The 23,710-nt window shown below is 33.8% G+C and overlaps 4 protein-coding genes across 6 annotated transcripts; all 4 read right to left on the bottom strand.

The window, feature by feature from the left end:
- Window positions 1-287: 287 nt before the first annotated feature.
- Window positions 288-8,807, bottom strand: LOC131661867 (E3 ubiquitin-protein ligase SDIR1-like). 3 transcript variants are annotated; one of them, XM_058931509.1, is made up of 11 exons: window positions 8,607-8,807; window positions 8,061-8,227; window positions 7,887-7,941; window positions 7,729-7,781; window positions 7,414-7,642; window positions 7,131-7,245; window positions 5,429-5,474; window positions 4,843-4,986; window positions 2,911-4,672; window positions 2,708-2,826; window positions 1,995-2,623 (listed from the first exon to the last, which is right to left on the bottom strand). In XM_058931509.1, the coding sequence occupies exons 2-11, from the start codon at window positions 8,136-8,138 to the stop codon at window positions 2,102-2,104; spliced, it is 3,123 nt and encodes a 1,040-aa protein (XP_058787492.1). In that variant the 5' UTR covers window positions 8,139-8,227; window positions 8,607-8,807; the 3' UTR covers window positions 1,995-2,101. The 3 variants fall into 3 exon arrangements, with proteins under 3 accessions (XP_058787494.1, XP_058787492.1, XP_058787493.1); XM_058931510.1 differs by lacking the exon at window positions 4,843-4,986; XM_058931511.1 differs by lacking the exons at window positions 1,995-2,623; window positions 2,708-2,826; window positions 2,911-4,672; window positions 4,843-4,986 and adding exons at window positions 288-590; window positions 1,345-1,470.
- A 3,784-nt stretch (window positions 8,808-12,591) lies between these two features.
- Window positions 12,592-13,759, bottom strand: LOC131658325 (uncharacterized). Its single transcript, XM_058927632.1, has 2 exons — window positions 13,279-13,759; window positions 12,592-13,172 (listed from the first exon to the last, which is right to left on the bottom strand). Exons 1-2 carry the CDS (start codon window positions 13,757-13,759, stop codon window positions 12,592-12,594), a joined length of 1,062 nt encoding a protein of 353 aa, XP_058783615.1.
- A 33-nt stretch (window positions 13,760-13,792) lies between these two features.
- Window positions 13,793-15,891, bottom strand: LOC131658326 (uncharacterized). The gene is made up of 7 exons (XM_058927633.1): window positions 15,751-15,891; window positions 15,375-15,666; window positions 15,199-15,289; window positions 14,493-14,631; window positions 14,354-14,412; window positions 14,056-14,176; window positions 13,793-13,978 (listed from the first exon to the last, which is right to left on the bottom strand). The coding sequence occupies exons 1-7, from the start codon at window positions 15,889-15,891 to the stop codon at window positions 13,793-13,795; spliced, it is 1,029 nt and encodes a 342-aa protein (XP_058783616.1).
- A 5,512-nt stretch (window positions 15,892-21,403) lies between these two features.
- Window positions 21,404-23,180, bottom strand: LOC131661868 (aspartic proteinase PCS1-like). The gene has a single exon (XM_058931512.1). The coding sequence runs from the start codon at window positions 23,031-23,033 to the stop codon at window positions 21,675-21,677; it is 1,359 nt and encodes a 452-aa protein (XP_058787495.1). The 5' UTR covers window positions 23,034-23,180; the 3' UTR covers window positions 21,404-21,674.
- Window positions 23,181-23,710: the final 530 nt, after the last annotated feature.

A 23,710-nucleotide genomic window follows, 5' to 3' on the forward strand; every position in this document is an offset into this window, starting at 1 on the left:
TTTTGTCTAATTTTCAAGACACAGATTTGATGACATGATGATTGATTGCATATGGTATTGCAGAACGCTGTCAAGTTGAAAACTAGCAGTTTCATTATTTAGAGAATAATGCTATTTTCACCTCCGAAACATACATCTTTGCGAACTAGGAAATACATTGTGCTAAATTGCAGCTTCCATTTTGAAATACATATTTAGTGCATGCATGAATTTGATTATGTGTGAGAACAAGGCATTAAAAATAAAACTGTAGTTGCAATTTGGTTTTGCATGGCGACACAAGAAACTTGGAAATCTATCGGAAACAAACTGTATATAACTTCTATGGTTGTTACAGGGTATTCTACCATTCCTCACATCTCTACATTAGGGTATTTACAAGAATACAAGTACTACAAACTTTTGATATATGACCAATTACAATTACAATATATTATGAACACAAACTCAACTCAAAATTAGACAGGTATTCAAACCATGTCAGCGATATCATTATGTCCACCGTCATTCCACCCAGATCCTGCTCGAAATTTGCAAACAGGGCACGTCCCTTGTTGCCGCAACCAAGGATCAATGCAATTAGCATGAAACTAGAAAACAAATGAACAGCATCAGTTAAAAAATTGAGATAAAACTATAAACAGAAAGTGTCAACCATGAGATTTTTGTATACTTACGAATAGCTTGACTTCTTAATATAATAGTTAATGTTTGTTTTGGGTGGGGGTGAATATAAAAGGTTTTCAACATACCTAGCTACTAAAATCAGTTTCTAAATTTAAAACTGGAGAATATTCCACAATGATGTTCAACTGCATTACAGATGCCTTTTCAATGGTAAACTCAAGATCATGATGGAACATCCAAAGAAAAATACTTTTCAAAACAAAGGCAATGCTAACAAAAAGTCAATATCCTGCACATCCAATTTCAACTGTAGCTAAAATTTTATAGGATTCCGACTACACTTTTATCATTTAAAATTTTATAGCAGAAAATGAAGATTAAAACATGACATTTTAAAAAGCCTGATCTCCTTTCTATAAAGTTCAAAGTGACTATTGTTTTTTAACTGTGTACGGGCGTGAGAGAGCGCGTGCAAGTCCAATTGTCCACCCTTGGTAAAACCCATATTAGGTGCCAACACTCTCGATTTCTTCTCTCAAACCATCAGTCTCAGAATGAGTGCCAACGCGCGCACACATTATTTGACTTCTCGCATATATTAGTGACTTAGATGAACATTAGCTGAGATGACTAAGTTGAACTGGCAGGGTATATCATCAAACAAATAGAAAACGAACTATTTGTTGAAATGTAACAATGCAGAGCAACTAAACAGACCTGATGAAGGCAGGGCAAGCTACGAAGTAGATCTCCAACATTAACCTGCTCCAAGCATACACTGCAGGTGAGATCATCATCTGAGACTTTGGTGTTTCCAACCAAATTTGAATTATCCTGTGTTTTCTGTCATAGACAAAAAGAAATTAATCATGCAAACCTGCCTTCACTCCAAATGAAAATATAGTAATTTTATAGTAGGGAAAATAGTCGATGTTGTATACTCAATATTTTGTTATTTATCTCTCCTATGGGAAACATCAAGTAGTGGAAAATTCCCCAGACAATGTCAGAGATGGTGGTCTATATATAGCCTAATAGCCATAATGGTCTATAAAAATGATAAAAAGATATTCAAGAAAATAATATAATGGCATATATTTTCAAAGTCCCCAAGCCCAACAACCATAAATGTGCTATTTATTTTAAATTCATCAAACAATATCAGAAAGGATTATCATCAAACAATATCTATTCAAAGTATTAAGCAGAGTTGTTAATCCCGGATAGCGGAGCGGAGCGGCCGACCCCCGGGAATGGGAATAGTGGGAATAGCGGCATCCCGGATAGCGGGACAAATTTTTATATACTAATAATTATATAGAAAATTATAAAACACATCACTCATAAAATATTTATAAAATCTAATGTCAAACAAAGAGCCATGCTTAATAATTCAAAACATAAAGATTCAAAACATATAGATTCAAATTCAAACTTAGTACTATAATATGAAAATTCAAGCAAACATAAAAAATCATGTAGCATCATCAAAATATTCCTCAACATCTTCATCTTCATCTTCTTCTTCTTCTTCTTCTTCTTCAACATTTTCCTCCAATTCTTCATCTTCTTCAACATCTTCCTCCGATTCTTCATCTTCAACATCTTCTTCAACCTCTTCTACCACCACTTGTTGTGCAATTGTTGCTCTTGGTGCAATTGTTGCTCTTGGTGCAATTGTTGCTCTTGGTGGCCTTGATGTTTGTGGGCGTGCCATTGACCTCCTAGTGTAGATTAAAGGCTCATTAGCCCCACTAGCATCGGCAACTTGAGTCCAAGTTAAATCATGATTTGGATCAACCAATTCTTCACCAACATCTCCTACCTTTTCCATCTCTCCCACCAACCATTCGGTGTGGAAATTAATTTCGCTAAATTCCATAGGATCAATTTTATCTCGAATTTCAAACCTCTCTACCAAAGCTTGATTATACTTGATAAACACCAAGTCTTGCAATTTTTGATGTTCCAATTTATTTCTCTTCTTGGAATGAATCTAAAATACAATAATTTGAAGTATTAATTTAATAATACTTGCATGTACGATACTTTAATATCCTAGTATAAAATTAATACTCACATGCTCAAAGATGCTCCAGTTACGCTCACATCCGGAAGCACTGCAACCCAAACTCAACACTTTAATAGCCAACAATTGCAAATGCGGAGTTTCGGCTCCATAAGACTTCCACCACTCAGCTGCAAGTAATTGTAAAAAATCATTCTATATACATAACACAAAGTATATCACATGTAAAACTTCAAAAAATCATTCCATCTTACCTGGAGCTAATGTCGACCTTTGTCTCATTGCCGCTTTTATACCAAAGAGACCTGAAGCACTCCGATATTGTGCCAATTCTACTGAAATCAAATCCTCCACATCTTCACTTTCACTAAGTCTCTCAATGCACCTACGGAGGCCTTTTACCAATCTAGCATCGGACTCAATTTCTGGTTTAGAAAAATAATATTCAGGATTGAGATAGTGGCCTGCAGCATGTAGCGGATGATGAAGTTGACACTCCCATCTTTTATCAATGATTTCAAAAACATCTTTATACTTGCTTGAATTTAAATTGAAAGCTTTTTCAATCGATTCCTTCGCTACCCCCATTGCGGCATATATGTATCCCATTGCGGGTTTCCTTTCATTGTCAACCATTCTTAACACATCTACAAGAGGCGCCATGCACTTAAGAGTGTAGAGAACATCACTCCAAAATGATACATTAAGAATAGTAGTAGCTGCCCTTTTTCCTTTAGGATCTTTGGCACACTTGGAACTTGTCCATTCTTCACAAAGGAACATCTCTCTAAGCTTTCCTCTTAGTTCTTGCATTCTTTGTAGACAAAGGAAATGGGTAGCAAACCTTGTCACTCCTTGTTTAACCAATTCAACATTGCCGGTAGTCTTTCTCATTAAATTCAAAGCAAAAGTATGGTTATAAATGTAGCCCACAACCTTAATCCCTTTTTGTATAACATTTTTCACCTTTGGAATTTTGCCTATGTCTTCTAACATAAGGTCTATACAATGGGCAGCACATGGAGTCCAAAACAAGTGTTTCCTCCCTTCACACAATATTTTACCCGCCGCTACATAGTTGCTTCCATTATCGGTGATCAATTGGACAACATTTTTTTCACCCATTTCCTCAACAAATGTGTCCAACAACTCGGCTAGCTTTTCACCCGTCTTTGCATAGTCGGAAGCATCCACACTCTTCACAAACATGGTCCCCGTCGAGCAATTGACCAAGAAATTGATCAATGTTCTACCTTTTCTATCCGTCCAACCATCCGACATAATTGAACAACCGTATTTGTTTCTTTGCACCTCTTGGTTCTTCAACAAACCTTTCGTATATTCCAACTCATTTTTAAGAAGTGGAACCCTAAGTTCATGATAACTTGGCGGCTTCAAATGAGGACCATAGCTCCCAACGGCTTCCAACATCAACTTAAAAGCTCTTGCATTTGCTACATTAAAAGCAACTCCACACGTATAAAAAAAGCGAGCAACATATTGGATAGTTCTTGCCCTCGCTTCTTTATCACAAGCATCATTGATACTTGTGTCCTTAGCCTTCTTATACACCAAATCTAATGGCCCTTTAGTCCTCTTGATGGCTATTGAAGAGGTCTCATTCTCGGCAATCCTCTTTCCGGTTCTAATCCTACTTATTTCCTCGATATCAAGGGTATCATCCGCATCTATTTGCACCGCAATTTCTTGTATTCCTTTCTTAATTTTCTCTTTCTCAAAAATGTCGGCACGTAATATAGCCTTAACATCCTCCGGTGTTTTCAAACAAGGAATTACATCGCCTTGAATTCCTGCTTGATGCCTTTTTGCTCTACTTATTCCTCCACTACTTGTCATGTTACAGAAATCACATGTGACCTTCTTCCGATTATTCAAATCCTTCAAACCATTATATTTCCATCCTATGTCTTTACTATTGGTTGGTTTGAATATTGCAGCACACGAAGCAACCGACGTAGAAGAATTTGGTGTTGAGGAAGATGCTGCCATATTGTTCTATCGACAAAAAACAGTGACATATACATTTAATAAAACAGTGGAGAAAAAGAATTAACAAAAAGAAGTAAAATAAAAGAAAACAGTGGGAAGAAAAGAAAAGAACGGTGGCTGGAAGTAAAATAGTGTAAAAGAAAAGAAAAGTGAAACGATGAGAAGAGTGAAGTTACCGTGAGAGGACGGTGGCTGGAAGCAGAACGGTGGCTGGTGGTGGCTGAACGGTGGCTGGCGGCGGAAGCGATGAGAAGAGTGAAACGATGAGAACGATGAGAAGAGTGAAACGATGAGAAGAGTGAAGTTTCGGTGGCTACTGGCTAGGGCAGAGTGAAACGAGAGTGAAATGAGATTATCGTGACTGAACTTTGAGGGAAGGATTAAAACGAGGGTAAAAAAGTAATTTTACCCAGAAAAAAATTAAAAAAAAAAGGAAAGGATCCGGATCCGCTCCGCCCGGGAACGATCCGCGATCCGCGATCCGGTTTCCCGGCTGTAGCGCCCGCTACCGCATGTCCGCAACCGCTCCATGTTTCGCGCGCGGGGGGGGGGCCGTTCCGCTCCGGAGCGCCGCTATAGCGGCCATAGCGGCCGGGAATGACATCTCTGGTATTAAGTAATAACATGCATAAAATAAAACCATACTCTCAAAGAATAGTCAGAGTTCTCATGAGATGCAATGTAATTAACCCGTTTAGGCTTAATGGAGGGCACAACTTTGAAAAAATAAAAACTAAAAAAGAACAATGATGCAGATGATACCTCAGCAGAAGTGGATGGGGGTGCTTGTTGCATTGAGGAGCTACTTCTGTAAGCAAAAACAGCTTATTGTCATAATCCGTAATATAACCTTTTAGTGCATGTAGACTTCGTAAATTTATGAATAAAGTAGTAACATTATCTATATGTGTGGGTTTTTGAGGGCAACTTGGCTTCGGTAATACTTTAACATTCCTACACTATTAATATAAACCTTATCATGCATTTTATTTTTCCAAATGTTAATTATAGCTAGTATCTATCCATTGTCTTCATTTTTGCATCAAATATTTAAATGGGATATTATTTTCATATTTTTAATTGTACATGTAACATTAATAATTGACACATATCAGTGCATTAAATTAAATAGTTTTGAATGGTAAAAAGTCATTGAATAGTGTAGAATGTACATGATAGGAATGGATCGGACCCCACAAGTGATGATGGGGATGTGTTAGTTAACAAAGATAATTTGGGGCCTAAACAATGGAGAGTATATGTGAGAAAGAATAAGAAAGGCCCAGTTAATTAGTATTCCCATATAAATAGGAGTTAGTTTAGATTTCTCATATAAATAGGAGTAAGTTTAGATTTCCCATATAAATAGGAGTTACTTTAGATTTCCCATATAAATAGGTGTATGGGGCAGTAGCTAGGTATATTATTATTATTATTACTTTCTGTTTTCAGATTAGGGTTGGGCAGTGAGAGAAGGTCGGACCAATTGATAGAACAGAGGTAAGATAGAATATGATAGAGAAAATTATTTTATTAATAAATGTGAAAACTGAATGAATTTCCAGAGCTACTGCTCCTCAGTCAGAGAAAGAATTCTCTCACTGCCCAACCCTAATCTGAAAACAGAAAGTAATAATAATAATATACCTAGCTACTGCCCCATACACCTATTTATATGGGAAATCTAAAGTAACTCCTATTTATATGGGAAATCTAAACTTACTCCTATTTATATGAGAAATCTAAACTAACTCCTATTTATATGGGAATACTAATTAACTGGGCCTTTCTTATTCTTTCTCACATATACTCTCCATTGTTTAGGCCCCAAATTATCTTTGTTAACTAACACATCCCCATCATCACTTGTGGGGCCCGATCCATTCCTATCAGTACACATACAACATAGAGATATATAGATTTGTTTGGATTAGCTTATGAACAACTATTTTAGGCTAATCTACTAATATAAGCATTTGTCTCACTGTTTGGGAGCTTATGACTTTAAGTTGGTTTTAGCTTATTTCGATAAGGTCTTCAAGATAACTTACAAAGACAACTTGCAACTTATACAAACAGTTTAACCGTATCGCTATAATTAGACATAACCAAGTTATTTATCCAATATATATAAAGCTTCGCATATCAGTCGGACTGATATGTGAAAGCTTAAGAACCTCTTCACATCACAGATAAAATGGCTACCCGACATAGATTAATAATAGACATCACTAAGGCTTTGTTTGAGAGATTTGAGGGGAAGTGAGTAAGGAGAAGGCTTTGAAAAGGGGAAAGGATTCAGTGGAAAAAATTGAGTGATTTGGATGTTAAGAGAGTTTTGGGGGTATATTTTTATTCATAATACAAAAAACACCTAGAAACTACTCTTAGAGATAGAGTTATTTAATGGAATGTCAAAATCCATTTAAAGGGAAGATATAACAATGATCGGACTATCACTTACTTTTGGGGAACAGAAACCTTGTATTTGTGAACTGGAAGAGCGTTTATCTCTTCTTCAGTCATAGAAGGTGCAGTAGAAACATTATCTGAATCCAGAGCTCTTAAAGTTTCATAATCTGAAATTTGAGAAGGAAAATTAAAAAAAATTAGGAATATTATTATATAATACACTTGAAGAGTAGTGAACACATAAATTAACTACAATATTTTTGAATTTCAGAAACTTGTAAAAGTTTTGATGTGAAACAAAGTAAGAATTTATATTATGAAAAGAACAAACAAACCTAGATCATCAAACTCCCGATCAAGAAGTGCCAGCTGAAGTCTGAGACCCTGCAGACGCCCTCGGCTTGCAAGTGCTATCGATGGAGGCATATGCAACCGCAGTTCTGTGTGGCCAAGAAGACCACTGGCTGCTGCTGCATGAGCTTGGGCCTGGGCTTGAAGCTGTTGACATGTTGCATACATCCTTAGCATTGTAGCCATCAAAAAAACACCAAGCACTAGCCAGAGCTACAAACAGAAGACCTCATAAATCATAAATGAGAATAACAATTTAGATTAAATTATATGCTTTGTTTAGATACATATGAACTTACCAGAAAATTTGGTGACATCTGGTGGGAGTTCAGTATCATGAATAACAGGAGAACTGAAATATATACGGATTAAGTTGTGAATGGTACATTGGAGAAGATACAAAAATGAAAATTATCTACACATCAAATTACAAAAGAAACTTAATGTGAGAACATACCTGTTACGAGAAAAGTGAGTGAGTTGGAATTACTAGGTCGTGCTGCATGAACACGCTGAAGAAAAGATTGAAATCAGTACAAAATAATACTTTATTCATCAAAGATAAATCAAAGAAACAATGAAGCATCATATTTGTGCAATATAAATAGTAATTGATGCGGGCAATACATACCAATGCACGCCTCTCGGGTATAAATCCTGGAAACCCATTTTCTATATCACCTCTTGCACCTCGAAAAACAAAACTCATGGCTCTATATATTTGAAAACTTCAACTAAAACTTCATGCGTCGACTAAAGACCCCAGACCAGAATCAACAATTAAAACCTTTCAATATTCTGAAATATCAAATAAAATGGTAGTTAGTAAACAAGAAATCAACACCAAATACATGATTGAGGGTAAAACATTGGTCCTAACATATTTCTGTTATTCTACTCAGCATTGATGAAAAAACTAGGTGCCAAGCTACTTCAAGCATTATAGACAAATAAACAATTTGCAAGATTCGAGAAAATAACATCGATCAAAAATCCCTAATCAAACAAAAACCCTAGCTCAATTTTGACACCGAATTCAATCGAATATCAGAAAGAAACAAATGCATCAGCCAAAAAAGAAAAAATGCATTGGAATAAACGGAGAATTTTGCGGCGATGAAAACGGAATCGGTGCATTGTGCGAGAAAGGATTCACAATGAGGGGATAGAGGCTTACAGAAATTGACGAGGAACAAAAGCTGAATCCGATCGAGGCTGTGACCGGAAATGGTGTTGCGATTTCAATCAAGAAATGAACGATGGTTTGGATCTTCGCTCTCTGGATTCGGTTCGAGGTTGAAGATCACGAGAATCGGTGAAAGTTTTTCTCTTTTTTTCTTTTTCTTTTTTGTTCAACAGCCACGTATATTTCGTAATGTGTTGGTTCGCAAATTGCATGGCTATAAAAAATTGTTCACATAAAATAACATAAATTTTTAATAAATTGAATTAATATGCACAAAAAATTCAATTGTAAATTATAATAATATTGACGTGATACCCGTGCTATCGCACGGGGCCGTTTGGATTTAATATTACGTGGATAATATATATCTTATAAAATTATTCCGTATATATTTAAACAATACACATATTAATTGGATGAATATCTATAATAAATTTAAACATGTAGTATCTTAAATAAAATACAGCAATAAAATATATATACATATATATTGTTTAAAATTATAAGTTTAACATGTATGAATTTGGACATTAAAAACAATGCATATAAGAATAATAATAATTGTTAAATAAATAAAAAAGACCTTTTAATTATTGAAAAAATAATAATTAAAAAATGTAATATTTTTCATAATAAAGAAATTAATATTTTATAACAAATTATACATTGTGGGATATAAGCAATAGATTACAAAATTATTTTATAACACGTATGTATTTTCTATAGATTACAAAGTTATCATATATGGATTTGCTAATTCAAAACAATGCATATAACAATAATAATAATAATAATAATAATAATAATAATAATATATATATATATATATATATATATATATATATATATATATATATATATATATAATCAATATATGGCTTTGTTATGATAAATTATTAACAAATATAATATATTTTAAATCATACGATGTTTGTAATAAATAAATTGATATATATAAAGGGTGGTAGTTATTTTTTAAATAAAATAGGAAACATATAAGAAATCCTTGTTACTAAAAATTTAGTTAAAGATAACATTTATTTTTAAAAGAATATAATTTAGAAAAAAAAATTGATACAATCAATTAACTAAATTTATACTTTGAATAACATATCAATAAAATAATAAAAAGATTATATTACATTATTTAATTAATAGTCATAAGTCAATATTTTATATAGTTAGTCAATTAATAGATTCAATTAAACATTAACGAAATTGGTGGGAGATTATATTAATACAAAGTAAGTTTGAAGCGTTATTTAAATACTGATTGAATAGTTTTTAAACATGGTTGAATATATTTAGGAGATTTCAACAGTTGCACGTTTACCTAATATGTCACTCGTATTTGGAAAAGTGGTGTCAATTAATAACCAATGCAATTATGAAGACGAAGCTGAACGGGTTTCAAGGAGCAAATACATTACGTTTGCAGAAGTTGTATCATTGGGATAAGTGTTGTAGCCTACAAATATATACTCCATAGTGCTTTCCGATAGACAGTAGCGAAAAGATCCATCCTTGGTCGTCTGAAAATGTCACGCTTATCCCAAATAGCCAAAGCATGCAGGTGAAAAATTTGTTTTCGATCAGCAATCTTATTCTTTCTGTTTCTTCTTCAATAGTTTTAATCTGATTTAGACCTCTTTCTACCTATGTAGGAGTTTAAAATACATTGTGGTTCATGATCACTGGGAAAGATTTGCGATCAAAAGGAAGCTCCGACGTTCATCTCAGGATCTCCGTAGGTCATTGAAATGGAAGAAAAATCAGGTGACCAAGTTGTGCGTGCATTTGGGTTTAAGGGTATCGGACAGTGATGCATGCATGTGGGAAAGGGAAAAGAAGTTGAAGAATATCGCAGGTGTGTGGCAACGAAAGATGACTGAAATCAACTGGAGGGGAAAGCATGAGGCAAAGAAGCTTGCTCTAGGGTTTGCTGTAGTTGAAGATGTTCAATCTGTGGCAGATGTTATGATCAGCGCGGGGCTTGATGTGAATCACAGAGTCGTGGATGTGTGTGAAGGACTGTCTATTGTGTATATCGATTTAGAAGATGAAAGGTGTGCCATTATTTTAATTATATATACGAATATTTACATCTTTTCTTAGATTGTGTTGTTCTAAATTCATGTTGTAATTAACTTTGTCGTCTGTATGATAGTGAATGGAAGGTCTGGTCAAAATTGGTTGCCAGCATGAAAAATTGGTATGTGATATGTGTTTCAGTGTAGTTATGGTATAACCCTGCCATTCAAGCCATCGTTAATGTGGTGATATGTAAGAAACTGCCATTTTTTTAACGTTTTTATGGTTGTCCAATGCAGGAATTTTTTATGAGTAAAAAATATCGTGTCAGTGTTTTGTTAGTCCAGCTTTTGAGAATGTTTGAAGGACTGCAGCTTAGCATTCATCTGTTTTCAGGAGATGTTGAATTTTGCATTCTCATTAGTTTATTTCCTTATTTGAAGTTTGTTTTAATTATAATTTAGGATTGGTATTGGACTGTAATGATTTATGGATTTATTGCTACACTATAATGGTGGGTTATATATATGGATTGTGTGATTTCACATATCTAGTATTCTTCTAATTGACATCATGTTTATATTAAATTGAGTTATTTTTTGTTGCTCTTTGCGAATTGTAATGTATTGCTGCTTCAATTGTTCCTCATTTGGTTCCCTTTAACATGTATATAGTGTTGTTGCTTATATACAATGTTTGTATGCTTGAATGTTTTTACACGGTGACCTTTCAAAAAATGATAGCAAATTTGTTGTATAGTTTAATTGAAATAATGCATGACAAAACAGCATATTTGAATTGGTTTTGATTTTAATTGTGAGCTTAGAAAGTATAACAATAAATTGCTTGTATCAAAATAAGATTTTTATATTGTTTCATTGTATCAGAATAATTATGCTCTGCTTGATTATCCCAATTCATTATATTTCCTCATATTACTTCAAAATTGTGGATATCATAATCGTGCACTACTTGATGGTCTCAATGTCATTGTATTTCCTCATATTCCTTCAAAATTGTATGCAATAGGGACAAACTTGATAACTCTGCTCCCTTTATAGGTATCCATCAAGGTGATCAATTTCTCATTATCTTTATGTTATTTGTAAGGATTGTCAGTCCCATATCATAGCTAATTAGTTAGATGCATAATATTGAAAGCCTGTGTATGCAGTGCACTAGGGACCTCATGTTTGTTATCTCATTTATGCAAACGACCTTACTCTTTTACCATATACCAGTATAGAATAGACACATTCTATCAATCTGTTACTGGACCAATTATGTCAAGCATTAGGATAAAAGAAAAACTTAGAGTAAACTACAGTTTATTTCGCAACAAATTCAGTTTTCCCACATCGAAGGAGATTGTGATTCACACATGTTTTAGAGAAGCCCATGTAAGGATTCACAAAAGTGCAGTCAAGCTTCATTGTAAATTACTGACCCCAAAAGCTGTTATTTATAGCCTACTTTTTATCTTCAATGGATATCAACCATCTATTTGGGATATCTAATATAATACAGGGTAAGTTTTTCAAAGCCTTGTTGTATATTAGAGTTTGCCTTTACTTCAATATTTCTTCAATCTCCAGGATACAATCCAAATTTGAGCAATTTCCATATAAGTTCAAGTGCAAGGGCAAAATGATTAAAAAGATACAATGAAGCTAGCTCACAATTGATTAAACAGTACAAAGTCTACAAAAAAACAAATACACCAATGAAATAAACATAATTTTCAATACCATTTAAAAAATACAATAAAAAACCATTTGTTGTAAATCTCGATCGTTGTTGACATCTTTTGTTGACTTCGTCTTGGATCTGAGTAAAATTAATGTAGGTTAATATATAAACAGCATGAGAAAGTAAGTATATATATAACTAAAAATATATATTAAAGAATTGAAAAATAATGGATTAGTAAAATGTGGATTACCAATTAATAAAGTGATAGAAAAACTTCCTTGTACACTACATTTGTAGTGGTCGAGCACGGAACACTGTCGTTGTCATGAATCAATATCTTTAGACCGTTTTTGTTGGTAACTCTCGATATGGAAACATATAATTGACCATGACTAAACACGGGAGTAGGCAAATATAATCCAGCAGTATCAAGGGATTGACCTTGGGATTTATTAATTGTCATGGCATAAGAGACAATTATTGGAAATTGTTGCCTAATCAACTTAAATGGCCACGGAGACTCTGACGGCGACATAGACATTCGAGGAATGTAAAAGAGGTTACCTATATTCTTGCCAGAAATAATTCTTGCCTCAATGACGTGATTGGCTAATCTTGTAACAATAAGTCTTGTGCCATTGCACAATCCTTGAGATTGGTCTAAATTTCTCATCAACATAATTGGTGTACCAACCTTCAATTTGAGAATGTGATTTTGTAGACCGGATGTTCTTAGATTACTCAAGAATTCAGGTGTTAGAACTTCGTAAGCTTCAGTGTAAGTCGCATCAGTTTTATCTATCTTGTCAAAACTGAGATATTCCTTTTCTTCTCCTAAAAAAAGAAACCGATTATTAAAACGTGGATTAATGAACGAAATTTTAGATATATAATTATTTGGCCAATCTGAACATTATTATGATAGGTTAATAATCGGTACCTGGTATTAGATCCAAAATATAATGATTGATTTTGTCAACAACTTCAATTGTTGATGCAAGAATTGCTTTGCCTTGTAAATAATAAAGACGATAATAATTCTGCAACAAATCCGGGTATGTGCTTTCAACGATGGCTTGAATGGGATCTTCAAAATCTGTAATTAATAATTCCCGAGGGATCTCTATATCAACCAATCCATCATTTGGTTCGGATATCCTACCATCGTCGACATCCAATATCCATTTCGAGAACTCTGTTATTTCATTATTGTTGTTATTACCTTTACCATTCTTAAGCCTCATGTTTTTTGTTAGAGTGAGGACCTTGCAGTAGTCCCACACATAAGATGAGAATATTGATGCATGAACAATATCGGAACAGGATGCTCTTGGAACAATAGGAAGAATCTGCCGGAAATCTCCACCGAAAACAATAACTTTCCCTCCAAATATTCTACTCGATAGCCCATTCTGGTTCATGAGGTCTTTAAGGGTTTTGTCTAATGATTCAAATCAATTTCTCATTACCTCTTCTGCCCTAAAATTTTCCTTAACTCTATTACGGGTTTCCTGGTCATCTCTGAAACCAATCACGGAGAGGCGTCCATTTTTGGGCTGGAATACAGCTCTGATAGCCAACTCCCGCTTCAATATTGAATCAAGTTCGTAAGGAAATTCAAGCGGATCATATTCACCAGCCTTGTTTCAAAAAAATAAATGTTAGAATAATTTTTTTGAATTATAGACGGATAGAATGATGAAGCCGTCTCATGTACCTTTTTTAGACCATTTATTATCTCAACAGCGGATTTGCCAACCAACTTAACACAATCGACGTCCCAAAAAATAAACTTTGCCTTGCATTTACCGTCAACAGCCAGTATTTCGAGTTTAAACCTACAACAATTATAATCTCATAAGCCATAATAAAATATACAAAACAAATAAAAACTACAGCAAAATCTTTAACAATACCTGGGCACGGGACGTGGAATTATGTGCTTTGCATAGCACTCAAGCTTTCCATCCCTCAGAGTCACACTTTTTGTGCATTCAACACATCAATCGTAATACCATCCAGCTTGGCCAACATCAAATTTATCCAGCGTCGCAACAGTTACACATGTAGTTTCCTAACAAATAAAACCAATATAGATTTACTGATGAGCGGCACAAAATTAATAATATACATCTAAAGTATGTGATCTCTTGCCTGTTGCAAACTCCCTATTTCTACAAGACTTAATATATCAGCTTTCCATACAAACTTATCGAAGTCTGAGTAGTATGAATTCTGTGATACAGTAACTTGCACACTTGAATCTGACAACTTTGGAAAATCACCTTTAAAACTGCATCAATAATGTGATAATGCAATTTAGAATTATATTTTCTATCAAGCGGTTAATAAGATAAAGGATAATGCACGTTTCAATTTGTTTAAAGTGCATGATGCAAATACCTTTCTTTTAGTTTGGAAACTTGTTCAAAGCTAATATCATTTATGAACAGCTTTGTGCCATTCCACACATTTGATACGTTTAAAGGAAAGTTTCCTACAATTTTATTTTAATTAATATCAGATAATGAAATTTTTTACATATATCGATATCACACTAATTTACAAAAATTTAAAAGCATATACCTTGAGCCTCCTTTATTCGAGCATTATCAGAAGCACAACCATATTCCCATCATCCTTATTATTTGTCCAGTACTCATTGAATTGGATTGCAAACTGACCCCATAACGTACACACAACAATGGATTTGCTGTATTAAAAAAGATGAATGATGAATCCATAAAAACGATAAAAATATTACATATAAGTAATAAGATGTATTGTCCAATATTATATTTAACTATTCTATTATTATTAAACATACATATTTAAAATATTGTGAATATATGGATCTTACCTGTTATTAGTAAATGAAGAAACAACTTTGCTCTTGCTATTATCAGAACTGACATGGGATTGAGTAATCTCTACAACTCCACCAAGAGCATCTGAAATATAACAACGTGCAATATAAGATAAGTAGATATATAAGTAAATACTCATACACGCTTAAATTGAGAGGTTAAAAATTACGAATTAGTCCAAGAAGATTGTTACCAACTAAAATATTTGCATGGAACTTTCCATCCACAATGTCAGCCAAACTAAGAAGATTGAGAAAATTAACAGGAATTTCTGGGTTGTCTGTTTTCTTTACGGAAGTAGATCCACAGAACACCAGCTTGTGTTTATGACCAGTGGACTTAAAAGAGAAGTCATTGGAACCTACTTTAAAATTCTGCATTACGTATGAACAACCATGAGAGAGATATTCCTTGAACTTGGTAACCAAGTACGGGGGTACAACAGCTTGAATCATAGATCCCTACATTAATTTAAAAATATGGAATCAGCATCTGCTTCAAAAAATTAAAAAATAATTTTACAGAAATTGAATAAGGATACAAACCTTGGAATCCACTAGAATCATTTCAATGTGTTCCTTCTTTGAAGCACTTGTGACTGACCAAATATGTTTGCACCTAACAGAAATCTTCCAGAGGTCCTTTGAGTCATTGATATCCCTCACAAACTCAATTGGACGCGCCATAAATATATTTTCACCCTGACCTAATAAGAAAGACGTTAATATACAGACGAAGAAGAGACATTAATATCACTGCGAAAACACAAATAACACCTTGAGTAGTTTTGGAAGAATGATTTTAGAAGGAATGGCATGTAGGTGAGGGTATTTATAGTGGATTTGGGCTTAAGGCAGTATCGAAAGTTGAAAGGTTAGTGTGGTAGGAAGTTGTGTCGTGTTATTGCATGATGATGCATATGGCTGCTAGGGTTTATAATTCCAACAGACATCGATAAATACAAAACAGATCACGTTAGTATCTTTAATCATTATCTTTTGTAATTCTCAATGCATGCAATGTGGAATAATGTGGAACAATAAAAAAAGGAAATTGAAGAGTGGGAAAAATTAATCGTGCAATTTTTTGTAGTGATGCCATGTCAGCAAAATGAAGATTACAATCAACCATATTGCAGTATTTTACAAATAGACTAATTTGCCCTTAATTATTAGATTAGTTTAAGTTAAACTCAATTAGGGTATACGTGGAATTTCCAGGTACTTTAACTTTTATATATTGTTAATAGATTAAGAATCACATGTTTCTAAAAAAAAAAATGAACTATTAGATTTTAAAATAAATTGTGCAGATTATGTGTTAATATTTTTTTCTCTCTCTTCCATTATTAAAATAAATGATGAAATAAAGTGAAAAAAATATTGATATATATATATATATATATATATATATATATATATATATATATATATATATATATATATATATATATATATATATAAGAACTTGTATACTTTATTAATTACAACCACATTGGATAAGTGTGACGCATCTTCTAATTGTGACATCATATTTATCCATTTTTAAAAATGTAAGATTCTGATCACCAGACTTCCTGTTCAAATGAACTAGAAATGAGAGGACAATGAATTTGTATCTTGTTACGATTTATCATTGCTTTCGATGCGTCAAAGAGTGGATTAATCAACAAGATTAGCACTTTAACGCTCAAACCAGTGAGAGAAATAAAAAATAATGTATGTACGAGTGGAAATAGATTTGAATACATGAACCAATACGTCTTACCTTTTTAAACTAAGAGTGGTTGAAATTGCTCGTGTATAATGTGGCGTGTTATGCAAACAATCGTTAGATTAGATAAGACAATGATTGATGTGTTGAAGGGCGAAATTGTATGTTTCATGTTATAATGAAGGTCTACCTACTTTGCGTTGATTGTGTGGTTCTCATTTCCCAATGTGCTAGATTGCATGGTTCCTTGTTTGTGGAAATGCATATAAGAAATTGTTTGACTATTAATCTTCTCTTTTTCATTGCCTTTAAATTTGAGAAACTCTTATTCTTCTTCCTTATTTTTTTATTTCTTCCATTGTTATTAGTTTCTGGCACATGCCTTCATCCTTAATAAAGTTGTGCTCATTCTTTCAATGTGCAGGCTCCTAAATTTGCTCTTTTTTAAGGTAATGCCTAGATTTCCTAGTCTTTAATCTTACTTACTTTATTGTAGTTTTTGGAGAAGAAGACTATGAGGTTTGATAGAGGAGATTATTATCGATTGGTGGTGTAGCGGGGAAAAATTAAGACCAAACCCATTTGATTGACTTGACTCATTATTTTAGTGAAACTCGACACCGTGCTTTATTGTTTCCAAAGAAAAAGGGAAGAGTGAAATAAACCCAAAGAGGTTTTTAAATCAAAATTAATAAAAAGCAAATATCTTAGGTACGGGGGTTGGTTATGCAAGGGGAAGGTGTTAGCACCCCTTACATATGTGATACTCCACAAGAACCTTTTTGTAAATCTGTGTGTTAAAAGAAAATAATTGTGTGCAAAAGAGAGTTTGTTTGATTTTAAAATATTATCGGCAAGATATTACATCTTATGCCTACATACCTCATGTGTACAGTGAAGAATTCAGAGGAATGTAGTTCCACTTAAAAGGGAAACAAAGGATTTTGGTTTAAAACAGGATAGACACTTTTATCATCATAGTAAAGAAAACTCAGTCAATCATTCTTGAACATGTGAACAAATAGATCATTTGCATCACAAATGAAAGAAGGGCTCCAACTTGGATAAATCAACAAGTATGCCACTAGCTCTTTCAAGTGGAAAAAGATCAATCATATCCATCAATATCAGGACTTTTGGGGGATTACATCTCCACTAAAACAATCATCCATGTCTATACTTTGAAATAAGAGCCACTAAGGCAAAAAAAAGTTTTATCAAAGAGTTTTAAAAGAGTTTGCATACATTACAAGGTTTTGAAAAAGTGAGAAGATTTTGAAAATTTAAGAAGATGGGAGGAGATGAAAGGACTATCCTAAAGCATAAAATAAAAGCTAAGGATAAGAACAATATAACCAATAAGAAGCCAACACTTGACATAAAGAAGTCGATGTAGATTTCTCATCCTTTGAATTTACACACCAAGCAAGCATAATACCAAGTACCAGATGAAATAAGCCTCAGATGAATCATAGATCAAGCAAAATCTTCAATGAATATAACATCTTTATATGAGTAGCTTGCAATCAAAACCTTAGAAATGAACCACAAGAACCTAAGACAAAAATTGGCCAGAGTAACAGTTGTATACAGAAGAATTCTCATTCACAATACCTTAGAGTAAACTCCAAAGACTTCAGACAAGGTATGAAACTCAAAATAACCTGCACACAAAGAAAACCAACCCAATGTCTTAGAGTAAACTCCAAGGACTCCAGAATATCAACATAATAAAGCCAAGGTATCAAAGTCTTAGTCCAATAGTCCATCCTCCAAGCTTAGGGTATAGTAACCAAAGTCCAAGTCCACATTAAATTTTTTTATGATTCAAGTTGATTATTAATGTTTTAAGAATAAAATAAAGGTCCAAGTGGCAAGGGAAAAAGTGCATTAGCATAAACATATGTCCAAGTAGACAAAGGGAAAATGAACATAAACATAAACATGGTGATGAATGAGGCATAATAACATAAAGCATAAGATAAAATAAAGCAAAATAATAAAAGAAGCATAAAATAAAGTTAGAAATTAGTAATTAATGGTTAGAAATTGGTTCTCAAAGTTAATGATCAATAATGGTTGAATAATGAACTTAGGTTAAGGTTGATAAAAAAAACTCATCAGAGGATTGATAGAATCAAAACCTCTACACAACAAGTTTTCAAGGGTCTTGAACCAATTGTCAAATAATCAACCATCATTGGGCTTATAAACATAGGTTTAGACCACAAATTATTATTTTTCGATACGGGACAAATTTAGCGCTATGTTAAGCAATTGCCAAGTAACTTATAGAGAAGTCACCCTACAACGAGACCGGTCAATAACAATTTATGTGTTTAAAAACAAATTAGAGAAATAATATGTAAATCATTCTCCTAAAATTTGTAACACATATAAAATAACAAACAAAAACAATAAGGGGATTGATATGAAGAGGGAGGAAAATGGATAAAAAATAAAACCAAGTGTCCAGATGAATTCTTTTAATTTTATGGGACTTCATCTTGATGATCCATCAGAAGAATGATAAAATCATAACCTCGACACAATGGATACCTCAAGACTTACACCCACAAATCAAGAGAATAGAGATTGAGGGAGAGAAAAAAACAAATTAAATATTAAAAAAGTTTAAAAGATTTTTAAAATAGAAAATAAGAAGCAAAAATCAAATCAAACATCTAAACACCAAATAAATTCAAACCAAAGATCACCATAGGTCAAGAACCATCATAGGATCATTTCCAAAATTTTCCAGAATTTTATAATGCTCAAAAACATTTTTAAACCAATTAAGACTCGAGAAAAATGAGAAAAAATATTAAAAATATCAAATGATAGAACAAAAATATGAAAAAATAGTCATAAATCAGAAAAGATTTAAAGTATTTTTTCATAATTTTTTAAAATAAAAATAAAGAGTTATGAATTTTTAAAGTTAAATAAAATAAAATAAAATAAAATGAAAAAGAAATAAAATCATAAATAAGAGGTGTGTTGAATCTGGATCTATTAAATGATGTGGTTAATCCAATGGACCTGTTTTAGCGTTGAACTAGGGGTGCTCAAAACCAAACCAACCCAATAGAAAACCGCAAACCAAACCAAACCAAACCGAAACCGCAAAAAACCGCATTTGGTTCGGATTAGTTTGGGTCATTTTTTAACAAAACCGCACGGTTCGGTTCGGTTTGCGGTTTGTATATTGTAAACCGAACCAAACGAATCAAACCGCATTATGTTACAACCTAAATTTTACTTAACTCACATCCAACCCAAAATTAAACCTATTATACATTAGCCTTATGAATACGAACAATTTTCTCATCCTTACACATATAATTTCAGTCTCGATCTTCTCAAATCTCTAATAACATTATTTCACCTTCTTTGCCACATACATCTTCCCTCTTCTTCTATAATCTTTACTCTCCTATATTATTTCTTTTTCACCTTCTCATTTGTATGTAAATGTTCCGTATTTCAGTTTCATTTTTATCGCACATCTTCTTCTCTAATCTCTCAACACTTTTTCTTTTTCTTTTTCACCTTCACTAATCTTTCATCTCTTCTATTTTTTTGTTTCATTATAATAATTTTATATTGTTTTATGCTATTATTTTATGTTTAATATTCCACTTTTGTCTAATTTAATTTTTACATATTACATGGAAAATTGTTGTCAAAATATGACGAGTTTTGTTGTTATTTGTTAGTGTATGAATGTCTAAATATAAAATTATGTTGTCATATATATGTGTATGTATGGCTCAATAAAATATTTGTAAAAAACCGAACCAAACCGCATTAGTTTGGTTTGGTTTGGTTCGGAATTTTTTTAAAAGTCAACCGAACCAAACCAAATCGCACTATTTTTTCTCTTACGGTTCGGATGATTTTTTTCGTCAAAACCGCCCAAACCGCACCGCGAGCACCCCTATTGAATACCATGAACTTTCACTGAAGCAACACACCAAGCGCAAAATAGACTATCCACTAAAAACATAACAATTGACACGCTCTTATTGGTTGGATGATGACACCTCATCATCTTCAACCTCAAGCTCCAAAGATTTAAAAGATTCTGCAGAAATTAGTGAATCAATCAAACTGTAAAATCAAGTGCTCATAGTGGTATCATTTGATTCGTCTCATCAAGACGATCTCAACCATATCCTTGCGAAATATTTATTCAAACTACAACGTAATGGATTTATAAAAATGAGTCAAGTTAAAATATGAAAATCTTAAGAACAAATGCATTAAATCAGATCAAATGAGTTTCAATGAATCAAGAGTTTCATGTTAGCCGAAATTGATCAATGATCTTTTTTTTTTTCCTCATATCAACACCACATAAGTCGATATAAGAATCCATTTCAATTACAACTTTAATAAAATTATTGTAGTGACCCTAATTCTTAATATTATTATGATCACTATAATTTACTAATACTACGTCACTGTACTTTGTCACCCATCTTCATCATAAACTGTCCAATCGACCAGCACAAGAATAAGAACCTCTCAATAAACATCATCATCATTAACAATAGTACAAAAGAAATATAAAATCATCATCTTCAACACTAACACCCAATCCACAAAACAACAAAAACCAGTACAACTGGTATCAAGTATTTACCTAACCTACCTGCCACAAAACTTAATCTCCACAGTTGTAGTAGGCCAAACATGTCCCAAAGAATCCAAAAAAAACCAAATACTAAAAAACACAAACCTACTCCATCTTCTAAGGAACCATGCCTAATCGTTGACTTGCAAGCTCACAACTAGTATCAGCAAATCCAACTCTAGAGTTGACCAAATCAAACTCCATCCACACGTTCATTTGATGATAATGTCCAATTACGTATGCCTCAATTCCCAACAAGTCAGAGTTCCCAAACGTGAAACAATACACCAAATCATTCTTCCATTTTGCCACGTCATCACTTACTCTATACAATAGCCTCTCCCCTGAAACACTCATCTCCGCTCCTTCAAACATAAGCGTAACCGCCGGTAACACCGGAAGACCCACCCGACCCGGTTTTTGACCCGACCCGAGATTGTAACACAAATCTATAGCTCCCTGGAAGACGAAATTCGTGTCGTTCAAAAGGGTCATTGACCCTTTTGTTTGAGCAATGAATTCTTCTCGTAATGCGGTGTAAACCGGTCCTAAAAGGAAGGTAAACTGTGTACCCGAATCCACCATTGTTTGACCCGCTCCGGTGTGATCCGGTGCGAAGATTGTTTTTGGTACCTGAAGTAATTTCTTCCCGACGCGTATTCCCTCGAGTCGCACCGTGTATGCGACTCGATCAAAATACGGTAATGGAATTGACATTTTGACCATGGGTGTGTATTTTAATGGTCCAAGCCAGTTAAAGTTTGCTTCGCCGAAAAGTAACACGCCGGTGGAGTCTTTGCCGGAGATACAGTACGAGAATTTAGGTAACCCCATTTGGGTTACAAACGAGAGAGAGCCACGGTTCATACCCATTAACCCGGTTGTTTTGGAGTCTTCGTTTGTGTTGGAGCTGAACCCGGAGTCCATACACCCGAATATGGTACCGGGTTGTGCTGACCCGCCGGCGAAGAAAGTCTCGGTGGCGAGGTTGCCTTCGATGTAGGAGGCGTCGGCGTAGGAGATTGTGGCGTGGCAGAGTTTTTTGGTATCGCATGAAACGGGTACGGGGAAGTCTCGGGTTCGGGTTTTACAAACGGGTGAGGTGCAGGGGGTGGGGGTGTATGTTGAAGAGAGGAGGGGGTTGAAAATGGAGTTTAAGTTTGGAAGCTTTTTACAGTGTAGCCATGAGAGTTCACTCCCTGTGTCGAGGACCATGGTAACATTCTGTGGGGGTGAGCCTAATGTAAGGGAGACTGTTAAGGTTACATTGTGTTGGAAAGAGAGTTTACGTGAAGAAGGGGTTGGAAGTGAAAGTGAGCCATGTGGGAGTGTTTGGAGTTTTAGTGGTAATATGAAAGGTTTTTGTGGGGGAGGTGAAAGAGAAGAAAAAGAAGTACTTGTTTGGATTTGAAGGAACATGATGAAAATGAAAACTCTAAGAAGAAGGAGAACATGGGGAGAGGTTGGCATGTTCATTGGATCAGTTGTTATTTGTTTGATATGGTTTGGTTTGGTTTGTGTTGGAAGTTTTGAATTTGAATGGAAAATAAAAGGGGAGAGAGAAGAGAAGTGTGTTGAATGGTCTAATCCAATGAGACAGTGAGAGAGTATGATGGTGAAGTGTACTATATGTCTCTAAATTCTTATATAGAAGGTGGTTTGAACTTTAATCATTTCATGACATGGGGGGAAGATGTGTTAGTATCACTTTGTTTCCTAATTTCTAGCCGACTTGGACTATAGAGGAATCTTTTACACTATAATGTTTATTCTTGTCATATGGTACTTGCACCCATAGACCTAGACTTGTATGTGGCTTCAAAATAGATTGATTATATTCACACTCATTGTATTGTTTGATATTGGAATTCAAATGTACACCTATGTGGAAAATTTGAAAATCATGATGGAAAATTAAGATAGGACTGAAGTTATACATATAAATTTTTCTAAAGTACGGTGAAAAAGACTTTAAATTTGCAATAAAATAATGAATTAATGGTTATCAAACATATGATAAGTTCTATTAGACTAGTGAATTATTTGTCTTTTTCATTTCTATATTTCTATGACGTGCGTATATATAGGTTTGAGTAGCACATGTGATTATGATTGATTTTGTGTTATCTAAGTGTTTCAAACTTCTTAATGTA

Source organism: Vicia villosa, linkage group LG3, assembly GCF_029867415.1.
Source record: "Vicia villosa cultivar HV-30 ecotype Madison, WI linkage group LG3, Vvil1.0, whole genome shotgun sequence".
Classification (NCBI taxonomy): Eukaryota; Viridiplantae; Streptophyta; class Magnoliopsida; order Fabales; family Fabaceae; genus Vicia; species Vicia villosa.